The 20,281-nt window shown below is 44.0% G+C and overlaps 1 protein-coding gene across 12 annotated transcripts in view; it reads left to right on the top strand.

Moving 5' to 3' along the window:
• LOC147117316 (uncharacterized) overlaps positions 1-20,281 on the top strand; it is a 120,385-nt gene that overhangs the window by 15,639 nt on the left and 84,465 nt on the right. For all 12 annotated transcript variants that reach the window (XR_015078421.1, XR_015078420.1, XM_085988235.1 and 9 more), the window contains exons 5-7: positions 5,360-5,443; positions 7,472-7,608; positions 8,559-8,681. Coding sequence is in view for 10 of the 12 variants with exons in the window: in XM_085988235.1 (XP_085844361.1) it covers positions 5,360-5,443; positions 7,472-7,608; positions 8,559-8,681 (344 nt within the window). In the remaining 2 variants the exon portion in view is untranslated. The remainder of the gene's footprint in view (positions 1-5,359; positions 5,444-7,471; positions 7,609-8,558; positions 8,682-20,281) is intronic.

The raw sequence follows: 20,281 nt of genomic DNA, 5'->3' as shown, positions 1-20,281 counted from the left end.
CTCGTACAACTTATGGTGAATTGTGCTGCTCACTATGTTTCTCAGGAGGAGTTACTGGTACCTGCTGTCCATCTTAACAAGGCCTCAAACCCTTGCTTGTCAGTAGTTTAATGACCACCTAATGAGGGAGGGGAGAGGAGGAGGTAAACATGATCTCTTTGAGGTTGAGATGGTTCAGGATGACATGCCTGGTGATGGGAGATTGGAACCTAGTCGATCCTCTGTGGTAGACTTGGTATACGATCCTTGAGCCAGGCAGGTCCACGGCGCAATAGATGATCTACCATCCAGCCTGGCTCATTGAAGAGACTTGGAGGAGTAAACCTGGGGGCTGTGACCCTTCCCATTCATTTCCAGATAACCCTGCAAGCCAGTGCCCTAATGGGTTGGGCATTATCCGAGTTGGACAACCAGCGGGAAGCTTCCCAGCGCTTTGTGCTGGTAAGCTGTGCAGTTTTAGTCACTTTCATATGAGCAATACCCTATGTACACTTGGGAGACCCTAAGCTTGGTTCTACCAACCCAGGCCTAAACCCTCCTCTTCAGGTAGGTGGTGTGTGTCCAGTTGGAGAGAGTCATACTACATAACGAATGTATGAATTTCTCAGTTTGGTTTGGAAACTCCTAAGCATGGTGACAGATCTCTGCGCATATCCAACATCTAGCTGAGCAAAAATGAAATTAACAAATTAATTCTTGCAGTAATGTGAGACTCGACGAAGGCGTCATGTCAGAATCTTTACAAAACTCAATGCTGGCTTAAACACCAAAAAATGTTACCTACAGTGTTCCATTAATGTTTGTAAAGAATGTTCTTTTACTCTTTGCATCCAGTCCCAACCACCTTTTACCTGGCTTTTTGGGGCAATTTTTTACTCATACTTTAAACTTATTTGAGTACTATAAATATTTAATTTTGACTGTTTAAAAAAAAAACTTTGCAATCTGAAAAAATTACACTCTGAAAAATAACAAGAGTTTTACCCACTTTGCCCAGTGTTTAAAATTGGAACTGCTGGACATAATTAGAAATTTACCAAACCAGCTTACAATTTTTAAAGAAAAAAAGCATCAGAAGATAGAAATTTTGGAAGATAAGAAATGAAGGTCATAAATTGCTGCAACTGTTAAAACTCTAGCGAGGAATTGGGTTAGTTTTTTGCTAAATTTGTTGTAATTGTATTAAAGGATTTGAATTATACAGCACTTTAATTTGAAAAAAATCTTTTGAAGTTACCCTGCTAATCTGGTGAAGGCAAATACTTTATAACTAATCTCGCAATATTCTAGTGGCTTGAGAATCTTTTCAGTTTTCATTTTCCTTATTTGAAAAATTATAGATTTCAGTGATATAAAAACAGAAGTGGTAATGTCCAAATATAACAGCAAATCAATATTTATAAACTTAACTTTGAGTCAGTTTAACATACAAGGGTATGTTGTTAGATAAGTCGCAACAAGTTAGCAGGATGTAATTTCAAGGAACAATTTTACCTTCTGCATCTATCATTGAACCAAATAGACCATATTCGATTATAGTTTGAGCCTTCATGTCACAGCACTAGTTTAGGACAGTCCCACTGTTAGCACATTATTTTAATGGGTACAGTTAAGTTCATAGTATTGCTTTTTTTTTTTCAGGCCGTAAATATCAATCTGTATCCTTCCCCACCCGTTTCTAATTGCATTCTCTTCCATGTCACATGGCTGTTGGCGGTTTGTGAACAGTGACTTTTTTAGTGCTACCCTCCCTGTATAAAAAGCTACTAGCCTTCTCCTATAACTTTTTCATAACTCCCTAGCAAAGATCAAGAACTTGCCTGTATAGGGAATCATGTTCTGTGAATAACATAACATACAAGAGGATGATGGGAACTGTCCTGGAAGGCCAAATTAAGCTATATGGGCTTTTGTTTGGGGAGAAGAATAAAATTCTTCCTGAGATTTTGAGAAGATGCTAAATACTGCATATTAAAGTAAGATACCTAATGAGGTAGCTAGTGTTTCCCTTCTAATAATTTGCAAATGCGTTCTTTTTGATTGTACTTGTGCAACAACATGCCCAAAATCCTGCTTACAGGGTCAGATTTAAAATAACTCGTACTCTTGCTGTTATATGTGGTGGTCTACCAGAGAAGACAAATGTTCATGCATTGAGAGGGACTAAAAGTTAAAGGGGAACATTATTGTAGGGGTAAATACATAAAATTGTGTGTAATCACCCCTTCATAAATGTTGCATAATCTTTTTTCCTCATCTGATCCACAGGCCTAAAGTTCACAGTTCCAGGGAAACATCTTTTTCTTTGCAATAACAGATCTGTAGGGACTATTAAAATGAAATCTCTTCTCTGTGGGAAGATTGGGGCTATATAGATTTTCTCAGAATTTCATACTGATTTACATAGCTGTCAGCTTTAAAATGTTTATAGCATTTGCAGCAGGATACATGGATATAATGGGCCTAGTGTAATTGCATCTAGGCATGTTAGACACTTCAGAAAACATAGTCATTTGATTAGAATCCCTTGTTAAAGGGATAGATACCCAAATATACTTTCTGAAGCTGCTACAGAATAATGTTTTATACAGAAGGGTATAATGCTGCAGCATTGCGATGGAGAGGATGTGGGGTTGGATGCTCAGCTCTAGATTGTTTGAGACACTGAGGTTGTAGACAGTCTGGATCAACGTGAGACAGTGACCTGGGGGGGGGGGCGCGGGTGGCGGTCTCTTGGTGAGAGCAAAATGTCCCAAGGTGCTTCACAGTAACGTTGTCAAACAACATTTGACACCCAGGCACATAAGGAGTTCGTATTGGGGCAGCAGAGTTTTGGATGAGCTCAAGTTTATGGAAGGTGGGAGACCAGCCAGGAGAACATTGGAATAATAACGGCACAGAGGCAGGGGGAGGCATTGAGCGACATGGTCGAGGTAGAGTTGGGTGTCATCTGTGTTCGTATGGAAGCTGACCCTATGTCTGAATGATGTTGCCATGAGGCACCTTGTTCATGAGGAAGAGGAGTAGGCCAAGAATGCATCCTTGAGGGGGATCTGAGGTGATGGTGGGTGGGTGTGGAGAAAAACCATTGGTAGATATGCTCTGACTACAATTGGATTGAGTGGAACTAAGTATGGCTCAGCCCCACTGAGCTAGACAATGGAGGAAAGATGTTAGAGAAGGTTGACTGTGTCAAGGCTGCAGTGAGGTCAAGGAGGCATAATGCACCGTGATCACAATCATAGAGAATGTCATTTGGACTTTGGTTGGGGCTATTTTGGTGCTGTAGGAGGAGCACAAACCTGATTTGAAGAATTCAAACAGGGAGTTGTGGGAGACATGGCCCTGGACCTGAGAGGCAACAACATGTTGATGGACTTTGGAGAGGAAAGGGAGGTTAGAAATAGGGTGCTAGTTTGCAAGGACAGAGGGGTGGAGGGTGGATTTTTTGAGAAGGGGTTGATGGCAGTTTTGAAAGGGCAGGGGACAGTACCCGAGGAGAGGGAACCCTGTTTTGTCTAGCATAGAGGCCAGAAAGGGAAATTAGTTGGGCAATAGTTTAGTGGGAATGGGATTGAAGGAGCAGGAGGTGGGGCTCATGGACAAGATGAGCTCCGAGAGCACATGCTGGAGGTAGTGGAGAAAAGAAGCCTGAGATTATCTTTGCCCTCCAGCATGATCCTAGGGTAGTGGTTTTGGCAAAGGAGAGTGAGACCTGGTAGAACTTGATGTGTTCCAGCCAGATCTGGTAATGGATGGCTAAACCAGTTGCATGTGATATGCCCTTTGCACTTGAGGGAAAGATGACGGAGGTTATACCATATGGATTGACTGGGCTGGGAGATGGTCAAGGTTTTGTTGGGGAAAAGAGCTTCAAAAGTAGAGGTGAGAAATTGGTTGAGCAAATTGGCAGCTGTACAGGTATAGCAAATGGAGGGTTTAAGGTTAGGCAGTTGGGAGTTGTAAATGTAGTTGTAAGTAACTTGGAGAATGTTTTATTCCAAGGGGCAAATGGGAGTAAGGAAAAGGACTTGCATTTATATAGTGCCTTTCACAACTTTAGGACGTCCCAAAGCGCTGTATAGCCAATTAAGTACTTTCGAACTGTAGGCCCTGTTGTAATGCAGGAAAGCGCAGCAGCCAATTTGCACATAGCAAGGTTCCACAAAAAGTAATGAGATACATGAGCATATCATCTCTCTTAGTTTGTTGAAGGATAAATACTGGCCAGGACACCTGGAGAATTCCCCTGCTCTTCTTCGAATAGTGCCATGGGATCCTTTTATATCCACCCGAGAGGGCAGACGAGGCCTCAGTGTAACGTTTTAACCGTTCAACACTCCCTTAGTACTGCACTTGGGTGTCAGCCTGGATTATGTGCTCAAGTCTTTGGAGTGGGGCTTGAACCCACGACCTGACTCGGGGGCAGGAGTGTTACCACTGAGCCAAAGGCTGAACGGGAGAGTGATGAACTCAGAGGTGAGGGTGGAAGGGGAGATGAGCTGGAGATTTCAATCATCAATGATGAGGAAGTTGTTTGGTCCAGAGGCTGAGGGAGGAAAGCAGGGAGACTGTTTCACAGAGAAACCTAGGATAGGGCTTGGAGGGAGGTGGTATTTTAAAGGAGGTAAGAGGGGTGGAACAGGGTGAGGTGCTTGAAGGAGGAGAAGGTACCAGAGCAGTTATGTGGGGGAAGAAAGACCGTGGTGTGACATGGTGATGAAAGCTATGCTGCCATCATGATGGTTTGGGCAGAACAAGTGGTATATCCAGGTGAGGAAGCTTCCGTAAGGAGCAAGGTGTCACCACCCGCAAGCCAAGTTTCAGTCAAAGCAAGGATGTCGATAAATGAATCCACTTGAATAATGGCCTCTTAGGCAAGGTACCAGAGGGCAGCCAGCACCCATGGAACCATGCCCCAGCAAGGAGTTGATGCCTTCAAGGAAGAGGAGAAAATTGGTGAAAAAGAATAAAACAAAGCCTATGTACATGGCACAGATGAACTGCTTGTTGGGGAAGCTTTAAATATTTGGCTTTTTAAATTGCTGCTAGGATTATAATAGTGATTTATAAAAATAAAAATAAATATTTTCTGGTATCTTTTCTAAAGTGTGATCATGGTAATGTTAGAAAATCAACAAGGAACTTGGTTAAGCTGAAAGTAATGTATTTTTATGTCAGTAAAGAAATTTAAGATTTGGAAAAGGTAGAATTAATGAAATTCCATAATGTATTTTAAAAATAAATGTATGTACCTGTAATACTTACAATGCATTATCACATGGTCAGAGTTATCCCTGCTGTGATTTGTTTTATAAATGTGTAGCAGAATTAATGATGTACAAATTTTGGATTCTAGTTCACAATGCTGAAGGAGTTACTATGGAGACCAGAACTGTTGAAGATCATCTCAGTAAAATGAAGCTAAACAAGGCTGTACTTGGTATGTTTTTCAATATATATATTTACAGTATGAGCTGTAAGTATACTGTTTTTTGGTATGTTTTATATGAAAAACCACATAATTAGTTAAATATACAAAAAGTTGAATAAAACAAAATTCCATTTCTCTTCACTTTTCAACTTCAGTAAATATGCTAGTCAGTGTGTCTTGTTGACAAAGATCTAATTTGTTAGAAAATTTTAATCGGCTATTCCTCATCTAGTTCCAGAATTTAGAAATGTAAGAAACTAAACCTAACACTATTTGTTTTTCATTGCATATAACTATTTATCAAACCGTCGGTATTATTTTCTTATGGAGAATAGATCCCAGCCAACCTTGAGTCCCCAATCTATTAACAAAAAAATAAATCAAATATTGATTATTGTTGAAAATATTTAATGAAATGCCTGCTGTATAAATTACTCACTTTAATAGTATTGAAAGGAATACACTTAATTAGTACTTGTAAGTCTGATCTCCTGGGTGGGGAAAAAAAAGCATCACTTTCTATCAACCTTGCTCTATGGAGGGATATCTGGAGGAGGAAACATGTAGCACAAGATACTGTAGCAATGTGGCTTGATCTGTACAATGAAAAGGACAACAGCAAATGCTGGAATTCTGAAACAAAGATTGAAAATGCTGAAAATACATAGCCGGTCAGTCCACAGCTGTGAAGCAAAAGATAGGCTACGATATTTGAATATGTACCTTTCATCAGAACCCAGATTGTTACTGGCAGCTAACAGGCCACTAGTTCTGTCTCAAGTTCCTAATTTTCACACTGTTTCCATGAACACAAAGTTTAAGTACATTTACCATATTGAAAAAAATACAACTGATGCCACACAGCTTTTTTGTGGTTATGTCTCTGTTTTAAATGCTTACTCCTCAAAGTTAACCTTTTATTTTAAAATAATGGACAAAATAATTTCATACAACAGCATTAAATATTAAAATACTAATATTCATACAATGTAATTTCAAGGCATGAGTCTTTTAGCTGAAATAACAACAGAAAATGCTGGAAACACTCAGTAGGCCAGGCAGCATCCGTGGAGAGAGAAACAGGGTTAACGTTTCAGGTCTGGGACCCATCATCAGAACTGGAAAAAGCTGGAAATGTAACATATTAAGCAGGTGCAGAGGCAGGGGGGGAGGGGTTTAGGAGAGGAGGAAGGAATTGAAAGAACATGCTGTGAAAATGTTGCAAATGGGAATGGCAAAATCATACTGCATGAAAAATGGGGGCAGGGATTATTATCTGAAATTGTTGAACTCCATGTTGCGTCCAGCAGGCTGTAAAGTGTCCAATCGAAAGATGAGGTGCTGTTCCTCGAGCTTACGTTGAGCTTCATTAGAACAATGTATTAGGCCAAGGACAGCGAGATCAGAGTGGGAGTGAAGTGGAGAATTAAAGTGACAGGCGACCGGAAGCTCAGGGTCACCCTTACGGACTGAACGGAGGTGTTCCGCAAAGCGGTCGCCCAATCTGCATTTGGTCTCCCCAATGTAGAGGAGACCGCATCGTGAGCAGCGAATACAGTATATTAAATTGCAAGAAGTACAAGTAAATCGCTGTTTCACCTGGAAGGGGTGTTTGGGGCCCCGGACAGTGGGAAGGGAGGAGGTAAAAGGGCATGTGTTGCATCTCCTGCGCTTGCACGGGAAGGTGCCAGGTGAAGGAGAAGGGCTGTTGGGGGTGATTGAGGAGTGGACCAGGGTGTTGTGGAGGGAGCTTTCCTTTCGGAATGCTGAAAGGGGAGGTGAGGGGAAGATGTGTTTTGTGGTGGGATCACGTTGGAAGTGGCAGAAATGGCGGAGGATGATCCGTTGAATGTGAGACTGGTGGGGTGAAAGGTGAGGACAAGGGGAACCCTATCCTGGTTCTGGGAGGGAGGGGAAGGGGTGAGAGCAGAAGTGCGGGAAATAGAACGGACACGGTCTTTTAGCTGAGCTTTGCTCATGTTAAAGGAAGTAGTCTCTGTGGAGGATGTTTTTTGATGCTTATTCTTAAATCTGTAGGTCTTGACTATGTGGTTGAATATCGTTATGACCAAAAGACAAATCCACAGTTTGTCTGTAAATTGTGCCACTGTAAATCAGAACTCACCTGGTTTCTCCCCCACCTCCTTGGAACTAAACACATGGCAAATTATCTGGTAAGTATATAGTCACTTATGAATAGAACTCTAAGAATAAAAACTTGGTGAATTTGATTGTGATTACAGTTGTTGCAATTATGGAGTATTGTACTAAAGGAGGATACTACTGTATGGATTGGAAATGCTTTAATGCAAAGTACTTTCTCAACTGGCTATTTAAAATAAAAGTGTCATGATCTGAGAGATTGCTCCTCATAATCTGCTTTTCCACTCAGTGACCCTCCTGTTTAAGTCTCTAAGTGGGTGGGAGCCATGAATCAGCAAAGAATTTCACAGAAAACATTATTACTGATCATCCAAAACTCTGCTGCCCGTATCCTAACTCTCACGAAGTCCCGTTCACCAATCGCCTCTGCTCGCTAACCTACATTTGCTCCTGGTCCGGCAATGCCTCAGTTTTAAAGTCGTCCCCCCCACCCCCCCCCATGGCCTCGCCTCCTCCCTATCACTGCAACCTCCTCCAGTGCTACAACCCTCTGAGATCTCTGCGCTTCTCCAATTCTGGCCTCGTGTGCATCCCCGATTTTCATTTCTCCACCATTGGCGGTCGTGCCTTCAGCTGGCTAGTCCCCAATTCCTCTGGAATTCACTCCCTAAATCTCTCCTCTCTGCTTCCCTCTCCTTTAAGACGCTCCTTAAAACCTACCTCTGTGACCTCACTTGTCCTAATATCTCCTTATGTGGCTCAGTGTCAAACGCTCGTGTGAAGCGCCTTGGGCCTTTTTACTGTGTAAAAGTGCTATATAAATGCAAGTTGTTGTTGATCTGTACTTTGGTTAATCAGAAGGTGTCCAAGCCTCCAAAGTGTGATGCTGGCAGTATAAAGAAGTACAAAGTACTCAACTGCTTGAGCAAGAAGCATTTTTCTTGACTAGTACTGTACCAAATTATCAAAATTAATGTATGTTGGTAGGATGACATTTTGGTAATCTAGCGGTTCTTTCCAGGAAAAGCACCATCCAGATATTCTCAATTATGAAGGAGAAAAACTAAAACCCTCTGAATGGAAAGAATTTGTTATCAAAAAGGCACTGGAAATTGAAAAAAAGGATGGACGAGGAAAGGTGACTGTAAGTACAAAGTATACTTGTAGGTCGTTTATCTACAAATTCTCTTGGTAGCTGTATAATTGTAAATGTTTATACTAAGCTTTCCTTAAGTTACCCATTTGTTTTAGAAACTTGCAACAGGGACCATAGAGGCAATATCCCTTTAAGACTGTTTCTCAAGGTGCCCAAGTGACACTCGGTGGCAGCTAGCCAGTTATTTTACCCTACTATCTGCCATGGTCATAAAGCTGCAGTGGTATTACTCTGCATGAGTTCCCATGCAAGTTCAGCCTGTTTTATTTCTTTTTCATTGTTTCAGACTGGGTATTGTGCAATGAGAAGGGACTTATCAGCAATCTTCTTGTACGAGGCCCCTTGGGTCAGAGCGATCATAATATGATCGAGCTCTCAGTCGAGATGGAGAGTGAGGAAATTGAATCAGAGACTAAGGTCCAGAACTTAAATAAAGGGAATTACGAGGGTATGAGACGGGAATTGGGTAAGATTGATTGGGTGGTGTTTCTGGGGGGATTGACAGTAGAGAGACAATGGCAAGCATTCAAAGATAGAATGGAAGAATTCCAGAACATGTTTATACCGGTTTGGCATAAAAATAAACCTAAAAAGGTGACTCAACCGTGGATAACGAGGGAAATTAGGGACAGCATAAAATAAAAAAAAAGGGCATATCAACTGGCAAAAAAAAGCACCAGACCGGAAGATTGGGGGCAGTACAGGATACAGCAAAAGAGGACAAAGGGATTAATCAGGAAGGGGAAAATAGAATACGAAAGTAAACTTGCAGCAAACATAAAGACAGACTGCAAAAGCTTTTATCGGTATATCAGGAGGAAAAGACTGGTAAAAACCCAAGTCGGTCCCTTGCAGTCCGATTCGGGAGAATATATAATGGAGAATAAGGAAATGGCAGACCAATTAAACTCATACTTTGGTTCTGTATTCACAAAGGAGGACACAAATAACCTCCCAGGAATATCGGCAAACATAGGGACTAATGAGAGGGAGGAGCTGACAGAAATTAGTATCTCTAGGGATATGGTGTTGGGTAAGTTGAGGGGACTGAAGGCCGACAAATCCCCGGGGCCTGATAAACTACATCCTAGGGTACTTAAGGAGGTGGCCCTGGAGATAGCAGATGCTCTAAGGATCATCTTCCGGAACTCCATTGACTCGGGAACAGTACCCGTGGATTGGAGGGTAGCTAATGTTACCCCAATATTTAAAAAGGGGGGTAGAGAGAAAGCAGGGAATTATAGACCAGTAAGCCTTACATCGGTTGTGGGCAAAATGCTAGAGTCCATTATTAAGGATAAAATAGCGGAGCACTTGACAAATGGGGAAAGGATCGGACAGAGTCAACATGGATTTACAAAGGGTAAATCGTGTTTGACTAATCTGCTGGAATTTTTTGAGGAAGTAACTGGTAAAATAGATGGGGGAGAGCCAGTGGATGTGGTGTACCTTGACTTCCAGAAAGCCTTCGATAAGGTTCCACACAAAAGATTATCATGCAAAATTAAGGCTCATGGGATTGGGGGCAAAGTATTAACGTGGATAGAGAACTGGCTGGCGGATAGAAAACAGAGAGTTGGAATAAACGGCTCGTTTTCGGAGTGGCAGGCAGTGACCAGCGGGGTGCCGCAAGGATCTGTCCTGGGACCCCAGCTGTTCACAATATATATAAATGATCTGGATCAGGGAATTGGATGCAATATTTCCAAATTCGCTGACGACACTAAACTAGGAGGAGGGGTGGGCTCTGATGAGGATGTCAGGAGGCTACAGTGCGATTTGGACAGGTTGGGGGAATGGGCGGATACGTGGCAGATGCACTATAATGTGGATAAATGCGAGGTTATCCACTTTGGGGGTAAAAACAGGAGGGTAGATTATTATCTAAATGGCAATAGATTGGGAGATGGGGAAGTGCAGAGGGACCTGGGTGTTCTTGTGCACCAGTCACTGAAGGAGAGCATGCAGGTGCAACAGGCGATTAAGAAGGCAAATGGTATGTTGGCCTTCATATCAAGGGGGTTCGAGTATAGGAATAGGGATACCTTACTACAGCTGTACAAGGTGCTGGTGAGACCGCATCTGGAGTATTGTGTACAGTTTTGGTTGCCCCATCTGCGGAAGGATGTTCTTGCCATGGAAAGAGTGCAACGGCGATTCACCAGGCTGATACCTGGAATGGCGGGAATGACCTACGAAGAGAGATTAAATAGTTTGGGCTTGTACTCACTGGAGTTTAGAAGATTGAGAGGGGATCTCATCGAAACATAAAAAATTATGGCAGGCCTGGACAGGCTGAATTCAGAGAGAATGTTTCCAATGGCCGGGGAGCACAGAACCAGGGGCCACAGTCTAAAAATAGCGGGCAAATCATTTAAAACAGAGATGAGGAAGAATTTCTTCACTCAAAGAGTGGTGAGCCTGTGGAATTCCCTGCCACAGAGGGCTGTGAAGGCTAATTCAATAAATATTTTCAAGAGAGAATTGGATATATTTCTGAAGGCTAAGGGGATTAAGGGTTACGGAGAAAAGGCGGGGACGGGGTACTGAACTGGTAAGATCAGCTATGATCTCAGACGAAGATCAGCCATGATCTCATTGAATGGCGGAGCAGGCTCGAAGGGCCGAATGGCCTACTCCTGTTCCTATCTCTATGTCTATGAACTAATTAGCCATACATTTGATTGCCAAGTTCTCACCATACCTCTCAATCCAGTAAGCACAGTGAATGCTAGATAACACTACCAATGTCATTCATAAATAGTACAGAATCATGGAATTTTGCAGCTCAATAGGAGACCATTCAGCCCATCGTGCTTGTGCCAGCTGCCTGAAAGAGCAATTTACTTAGTCCCATTACCTTGATCTTTCAAAATTTTCTTCAAATATTTAGCTATTTCCCTATTAAAAGCTACTGTAGATGCTGCTTCCATAACTCTGTCTGGTGTGCATTACATGTCTTTATAACAAAAGCAAAATACCGTGGATGCTGGAAATCTGAAAAAAACTCAAAATGCTGGAAATACTCAGCAGGTCCGGCAGCATCTGTGGAGAGAGAAACAGAGTTAACGTTTCAGGCCAATGACCTTTCATCAGAACTGGAAAAAGTTAGAGATGTTTTAAGCAAGTACAGAGGCAGGGAGAGGGGAGGAAAGAAAAAAAGGGAAGGTCTGTGATAAGGTGGAAGGCAGGAGTGATTAAATGACAAAAGGGATGATGGTGCCAGGCAAAAGGGGGTGGTAATGGGACAAGTAAAGAAATAAAAGATGGGTGTAGAGGAGATGTAAATAGTACTAGCAGCTGCTGTCCAAAAAAATGAGAGTAGTGGTTATGATCTGAAATTGTTGGACTCGGAGTCTGGAAGGCTGTAAAGTGCCTAACCGAAAGATGAGGTGCTGTGGGAAGGGGAGGGAGTGTTAGGGGTGATTAAAGAGTGGACCAGGGTGTCGCGGAGGAAATAGTCCCTTCGGAATGCTGAAAGGGGAAGATGTGTTTAATGGTGGCATCACACTGAAGGTGGCGGAAATGGCAGAGGATGATCAGTTGAATATGGAGACTGGTGGGTAGAAGGTGAGGACTGTTGTGTATGTCCCTTTAAGGGAATAACTGGTCTCAGACTGCAGTACCGGCAGTGACCATCCCTGTATAAAAGGCCCTGGCAGGCTTCTGTAGTTTCAGTTTCCAGATTGTCTCCATTCAGTAAAGACTTGTTAAACCAACTCCTGCATTCCGTGTCTCCATTAACACACGGATTTAATACCTTCGACGAGTAAGAAACAAACTTACCTGCAACTCGGCAGCACCTCAGACGACGTTATTGAAGGTCGAAGCCAGAAAAGAAAAGAAAAATAATCCAAAGAAACTCGAGAAACGGGCGTCGACCGTGGGCAACCGCCCCCCAAATCATCGGATTGAAAACTTGCAGGGGAGACTGTCAAGAGCCAGGCTTGGTTCCCCAGTCTGTGGTTTCCCAGCTAATCGGGCTGGTGGCAGTGCACTGATCCTTCCTGGGCTGCGGCGGGCTAGAGCTCGATCGGGTGGCTCTGAAACGGGGCCGGGCAGCGAGTCGGGAAGCAAAGAGAGAGAGAGAGGGTGGAGCACACAGGGCGCGGCCGGTGCTTCGCAGCCGGGCAGCGTTCGGACCTAAGAAGAGGGAGGGAAGTGTCCCAGAGGGTCCGCTCCACGACGGGAACGGTTAAAAATAAAAATACCACAGAGAGCGGCAGCGGCGGGAAAGCGCGGGAGGCGCCATCTTAACTCGGCGGGGAAGAAGGAAAAGCACGGGAGGCGCCATTTTGATCCATCGGGGACGAAGGAAAAGCGCGGGAGACGCCATCTTAGATTTTCAAGATGCCAAAGACTGGCGATATCCCTGCCTTCGATAATGCAATAGAAGACTGGACCACGTATGTGGAAAGAGTCGAGGTATATTGCGAGGCAAACTAAATAGCCGAGGGGAAAAAGGCATCGGTATTGCTAAATTTAATGGGCGCAAGAACGTACGGCCTATTGCGGGACCTGATTACTCCAGCCAAACCGAAGGCGAAGAGTTTTAACAAAATTGTTGCTATCCTACAGGAACACCTAAATCCTACACTGCTGCTGATCGCAGAAAGATTTAAATTCCACAGGAGGAATCGGCATAAAAATGAGAGCAATGCTGATTACCTTACGGAACTACGCAAGCTATCAAAGCACTGCCAGTTCGGAGCAGGACTGGCAGATACCTTACGGGACAAATTTGTCTGTGGACTCCTGAGTGAAGGAACCCAGAAGAGGTTACTCTCCGAGAAAGAGCTCACGCTAGATAAGGCTTTCAGCGTGGCAGTATCGTACGAAGCAGCAGCAAGGGGAGCTGCGGAAATACAACAAAAGCCACAGGAATACGGCACCCACGAAATGACACGGGGATTTGCAAAATGTTACCGCTGCGGCAGAATAAACCATGACCAGAAGGACTGCTGGTCCAAGGACAAAATATGCAGGCAATGCGGAAAGATGGGACACATTGCACGAGTTTGCAGGTCTGCGAAGAAGACCAACGACAATAAAAAGGCTACTAAGGAACCGTACAGGAAAGTACAAAAGATGACGGACAGTAGTTCCGAAGACCAGATGAGCGATAGTGAATCCGGGAACAAGAGACTAAGCTGTCTCAAACTTCACAACGTAATCGCAAAAGAGGATCACCGAACCATTTGGGTCACCCTCACGATAGCAGGGTCTCAAGTGAAAATGGAATTGGATACAGGATCAGCTCTAACCGTCGTGAATCGACGAGACTACGAGCGGCTATTCTCACACATACCCTTGAGAGAGACATCCATTGTCTTGAGGACGTATACGGGGCAAAAAGTATACCCCAGAGGAAAAATAAGGGTGCCTGTCGAATACAACGGCAAGAAAATACGGAAATTGTATCTCTACATTCTGCAAGATGGTGGACCACCGTTATTGGGACGTGAATGGATCAGAAAGATAAGTTTAGACTGGCACTCCATTCAGGCACTGACGGTGGCTGGTAAAAAGGATGACGACGTCACTCTTGGACGATTGTCAACAATCTTAGCTGACGCTAAAGAGGTATTTCAACAAGAACTGGGCACTCTTAAAGGCGTAACCGCCTCGATAGAAATAGAGGAGAATGCAATTCCCAAGTTTTTCAAAGCAAGACCGGTACCATATGCAATTCGCCCAGCCGTCGAGGCAGAGCTGGAGAATCTGGAGAATGCAGGCGTGTTATCTAAGGTAGACTGGAGCGAGTGGGCGACACCCATCGTTCCTGTCATGAAGAAAACGTTAAACAATAAGTCTGAGGAGCCAAGGAAGGTTCGCATCTGTGGGGACTTCAAGGTGACAGTGAACCCAGTCCTTCACACAGTACAATATCCTCTTCCAAGGATAGAAGATATCTTCGCCTCACTATCCAGAGGGAAGCGTTTTTCAAAAATTGACCTAGCGCAAGCATATTTGCAGATGGAGGTTGAAGAATCCTCTAGGAAGTATCTCACGATAAACACTCACAAAGGTCTTTACCAGTATAATCGACTGGTATTCGGAGTAGCATCAGCTCCGGCGATATGGCAAAGAGCAATGGAACAAGTCCTACAAGGGATTCCGAGGACTCATACTTGGACGACATCCTAGTGACAGGTGAAGATGACCGTGAACAACTTGCCAACCTAGAGCAGGTGCTCACTAGACTACGTGAACATGGGCTATGAGCCAATCGCCCCAAGTGCGAGTTTTTTAAGAAACAGATATCGTATTGTGGCCACGTGATTGATGAAGAGGGGTTACATAAGTCCCCTGACAAAATTGAAGCGGTAGTTAAGGCTCCAGCGCCTGAAAATGTGTCACAACTGAGGTCATTCCTCGGATTGGTGAATTACTACCATAAGTTTTTGCCGTATTTGTCCACAATTCTGCATCCACTGAACGCCCTACTACGAACGGGAGTAGCATGGAAATGGAGCAATGAATGTAAGCGGGCCTTTCAGAAGAGTAAGGACCTAATCACTTCAAGAGAAATATTGGCTCGCTACAACCCATCACTACCGATAAGACTGGTGTGTGATGCGTCTCCCTACGGCATTGGGGCGGTACTGTCACATAAATTCCTTGATGGTTCTGAGAGGCCGATAGCTTTTGCGTCACGCTCGTTAACTTCAGCCGAGCGTAACTACGCCCAGATTGACAGAGAGGCCCTCAGCCTGGTGTGGGGGGTGAAGAAGTTCAATCACTACCTGCACGGTCAGAAATTTACTCTACTAACTGATCATCAACCTCTCGTCTCCATTTTCAACCCTCAGAAGGGCGTACCGATAATGACGGCACAACGGCTACAGAGGTGGTCCCCTTTCCTAGGGGCACACCAATATGGCATCGAGTACAAAGGAACTAAACAGCATGGGAATGCTGATGGATTGTCGCGCCTACCGTTGCCGACGGTGGAAGAAGAACTGGCAGTGGATCCAGTGGAGTTATTCCACTCGACTATTGTCGAATGTCTCCCTGTGACGAATGCAAACATAGAAAAGGAAACACGAAATGACCCGACACACTCCTGGGTCTATGATTTAACGGTGAAGGGATGGCCAGCACATGGCGAACCACTGCTGCCAGCATTCTCGCCAAGAAGAGAACAGCTGTCAGTGTGCAGAGGAACTTTGATGTGTGGCTCCAGAGTAGTAATTCCACCCAAATTGAAGGATAGAGTGCTCAATGAGCTTCATGAGGGTCATCTGGGAGGGGTAAAAATGAAGAACATAGCCAGAGCGTTTGTGTGGTGGCCGGGAATCGATAGAGAAATCGAAGAGATGACCAAGAGCTGTACAGGATGCCAGAAGGTCCAAAACACCCCACCACAAGCCCCTCTACATCCATGGGAGTGGCCCTCATCTCCATGGCAAAGGGTGCACATTGATTTTGCTGGTCCCTTTATGGACTCGATGTTTTTAATTGCGGTGGATGCACATTCAAAGTGGCCAGAGGTAATAAAAATGCCCTCAACCACCACAGAAAAAACTCCTCAACCACCACAGAAAAAACTATCAGTCTTACGAACCATATTCGCCAGGAATGGGCTGCCTGAACAGATTTGCTCTGACAATGGACCACAGTTTGTGTCTGAAGAGTTCCGGGGGTTCTTAAAGAACAATGGTGTTAAGCATTACACATCCGCCCCATATCATCCAGCCACTAATGGATTGGCCGAGAGGTTTGTTCAAACATTCAAGAAGGCTATCAAGGCAATGTGTAATGAAGATATACCCCTACAACACAAGGTGGATAACTTCTTGTTTGCCTACCGGAATGCGACACATGCGGTTACCAACCAAACTCCAGCCATGTTCTTCAATCGAAGACTACGATGCCGCTTGGATTTGGTTAAGCCAAACGTCAGAAGAGATGTGAAGAACAGGCAGTTTCAGAATATGAATGAAAGGCCGACCAGGAGTTTTAAGATAGGTCAACCAGTTTTGGCCCGGGACTACCGCACAGAGAAATGGCAGCCAGGAACGATCTGTACACGGCAAGGACCTCTAATGTATACCTTGGACGTTGGAGAGAGCATTGTAAGACGCCATGCTGACCAGATTCTAGAGTCACTGGAAAACGTCAACTCCACACCACGATCTGATACACCTGGCGATGAAACCGAAGTACCAATTGCATCTACCGCAGAATCGGTGATATTGGAAGCAGACGAACCAAACAACGACATTGATCCCGACTCAACCTTGCCAGAAGAACCTGATATCCCAAAGAGGCGTTATCCAGACAGAATCAGGAAGCCTCCTCAAAGACTGAACTTATAATTGCTTAACTTCAACTAATGTATCTAGCAACTGTAATTGTAATTAGTTATTATTTAGTTGTTAAATGAATGTTATGTACTGTTTATCTAAAAGGGGAGGAATTGTTGTGTATGTCCCTTTAAGGGAATAACTGGTCTCAGACTGCAGTACCGGCAGTGACCATCCCTGTATAGAAGGCCCTGGCAGGCTCCTGTAGTTTCAGTTTCCAGATTGTCTCCATTCAGTAAAGACTTGTCAAACCAACTCCTGCATTCCGTGTCTCCATTAACACACGGATTTAATAAGGACAGCGTGAACCCTATCGTGGTTCTGGGAGAGAGGGCAAGGGCTGAGAAGTAGTGCGGGAAACATGTCTTAATGTTTATAAAAAGAGAAAAAAAACACACACAATTCTCCTAACCACACAGTTTTGAACAGCTCTATCGGTTCTCCTTTTTAGCCTCTTGACCTTTTCTGCTCTAATGAATGTGCCCTAGTTTCTCTAGTCCGGCCCATTGTGCCTGTGCCAGATCTTTGAAAGAGCTGTCTAATTAATTCCATTTCCTTGCCTTTCCCCATAGCCCTGCAAATTTTTCCCCTTCAAGTATTTATTTAATTACGTTTTGAAAGTTATTGTTGAATCTGCTTCCACCACCCTTTCAGGCAGTGCATTCCAGATCATCATAAAAAAAATTCTCATCTCCCCTCTGGTTCTTTTGCCAATTACCTTAAATCTGTGTCCTCTGTTTATTGACCCTTCTGCCACTGGAAATAGTTTCTCCTTATTTACTCTATCAAAACCCTTCATGATTTTGAACACCTCAATTAAATCTCTGGTTAACCTCTGCTCTAAGGAGAGCAACCCTAGCTTCTCTAGTCTCTTCATGCAACTGAAGTCCCGCATCAACAATGACAACTTGTATTTATATAGCGCCTTTAACGTAGTAAAACATCCCAAGGTGCTTCACAAGAACATTATAAAACAAAATTTGACACCGAGCCCCATAAGGAGAAATTAGGGCAGATGAGGTAGGTTTTAAGGAGTGTCTTAAAGGAGGAAAGTGAGGTGGAGAGGTTTAGGGAAGGAATTTCAAAGCTTAGGATCTTGAAGTCACGGCCACCAATGGTTGAGCGATTAAAATCAAGGTTGCTCAAGAGGCCAGAAATAGAGGAGCGCAGATATATCGGAGAGTTGTGGGGCTGGAGGAGATTACAGTGATAGGGAGAGGCGAGGCCATGGAGGGATTTGAAAACAAGGATGCGAATTTTAAAGTCGAGTTGCTTAACCAGGAGCCAATCTAGGTCAGCGAGCACAGGGGTGATGGGTGAACGGGACTTGGTGCGAGTTAGGACACAGGCAGCAGAGTTTTGGATGGCCTCAAGCTTACATAGGGTAGAACGCGGGGGGCCAGCCAGGAGTGCATTGGAATAGTCAAGTCTAGAGGTAACAAAGGCATGGATGAGGGTTTCAGCAGCAGATGAGCTGAGGCAGGGTCAGAGTCGGGCGATGTTACGGAGGTGGAAATAGGTGGTCTTAGTTATGGTGCGGATACAGGGTTGGAAGCTCATTTCAGGGTCAAGTATGACCCCAAGGTTGCAAACAGTTTGCTTCCGCCTCAGACAGATGCTAGGGAGAGGGATGGAGTTGGTGGCTAAGGAACGGAGTTTGTGGCGAGGACCGAAGACAATGGCTTTGGTTTTCCCAATATTTAGTTGGAGGAAATTTCTGCTCATCCAGTACTGGATGTCAGACAAGCAGTGTGTCAATTTACAGACAGTGGAGGGGTCGAGAGAAGTGGTGGTGAGGTAGAGCTGGGTGTCATCAGCGTACATGTGGAAACTGACACTGTGTTTATGGATGATGTCGCTGAGGGGCAGGATGTAGATGAGAACTAGGAAGGGGCCAAGGATAGATCCTTGGACACTACAGGTAACGATGGGGGAGTGGGAAGAGAAGCCATTGCAGGTGATTCTATGGCTACCTGGTACCACTCTTGTAAATCGCCTCTGCCCGCTCGCTAAGGTCTTGACATCCTTCCTAAAGTGTGGTGCCCAGAACTGGATAATACTCCAGCTAGGCACTAACCAGTGATTTGTAAAAGTATAGCATAACTTCCTTGCTTTTGTACTCTATGCCATTGTTTATAAAGCCAAGAATCCCATATATTTTTTAACAGCCTTCTCAACTTGTCCTGCCGCCTTCAAAGATTTGTGTACATAAACCCCCAGGTCTCTGTTCCTGCACCCCTTTTAAAATTGTACCATTTAATTTATATTGCCTCTCCTCATACTTCCTACCAAAATGCATCACTTCACACTTCTCTGCGTTAATTGTTATCTGCCATGTGTCTGCCCATTTACCAGCCTGTGTATGTCCTCCTGAAGGCTGTTACTATCCTCCTTTTCTGTTTACTACATTACCGAATATCGTGTTACGTGCAAAATTTGATGATATGCCCTGTATACTCAAGTCCAGGTCATTAATATATATCAAAAAGAGCAGTGAACCTAATACTGACCCATGGGGGACAACACTGTATACATCCTTCCAGTCTGAAAAACAACCGATCACCACTCTCTGCTTTCTGTCTCTTAACCACTTTTGTATCCGTGCTACCACTGTCCCTTCAATCTCGTGAGCTTCAATTTTGCTAACAAGTCTATTATGTAGCACTTTATCAAAAGCCTTTTGAAAGTCCATATTAACCGCAGTATCTTCATCTACCCTCTCCCGTTACTTCATCAAATAGCTAAGATAAAAGATGCCTTTGATTACGTGGGCACCATGAATAAAATGTTAAATGGCATTTGTCTTGCTGACTGTTCGTTCTTCAAAGAATCCTGAACAATCCATTCTGAGTTATTATAATCAACACTCTGTTAAAGGCAACAAATTCTTCAGCTGTGTGGTGTTTTGTATTTTGTCTACAGCTTATGGTTCCTAGCGGATAATACAACCTGTAGGGAATCATTGCTGTTCAGGTGAAATATAAGTTCCCATGCCACTACCTGAAGAAGAGTAGGGGGTTCTGGTCAACATTTTGCCTTCAACCAGTACCACAGAAAAAGATTAATTGGTTATTTGCTACTTATTGGATCTTGCTGTGCACAAATTGACTGCCTTACATTTTACATGGTGGCATAGTGGCTAGCACTGTTGCCTCACAGCGCCAGGGACCCGGGTTCGAATGTGGCCTCGGGTGACTGTCTGTGTGGAGTTTGCACATTCTCCCCATGTTTGCGTGGGTTTCCTCCGGGTGCTCCGGTTTCCTCCCACAGTCCAAAGAT

Source organism: Somniosus microcephalus, chromosome 5 (assembly GCF_052327205.1).
Source record: "Somniosus microcephalus isolate GS21.2 chromosome 5, FLI_Smic_1.0, whole genome shotgun sequence".
Classification (NCBI taxonomy): domain Eukaryota; kingdom Metazoa; phylum Chordata; class Chondrichthyes; order Squaliformes; family Somniosidae; genus Somniosus; species Somniosus microcephalus.
The sequence above is the reverse complement of the archived record's forward strand: the minus strand, read 5'-3'. Positions and strand labels throughout refer to the sequence as shown.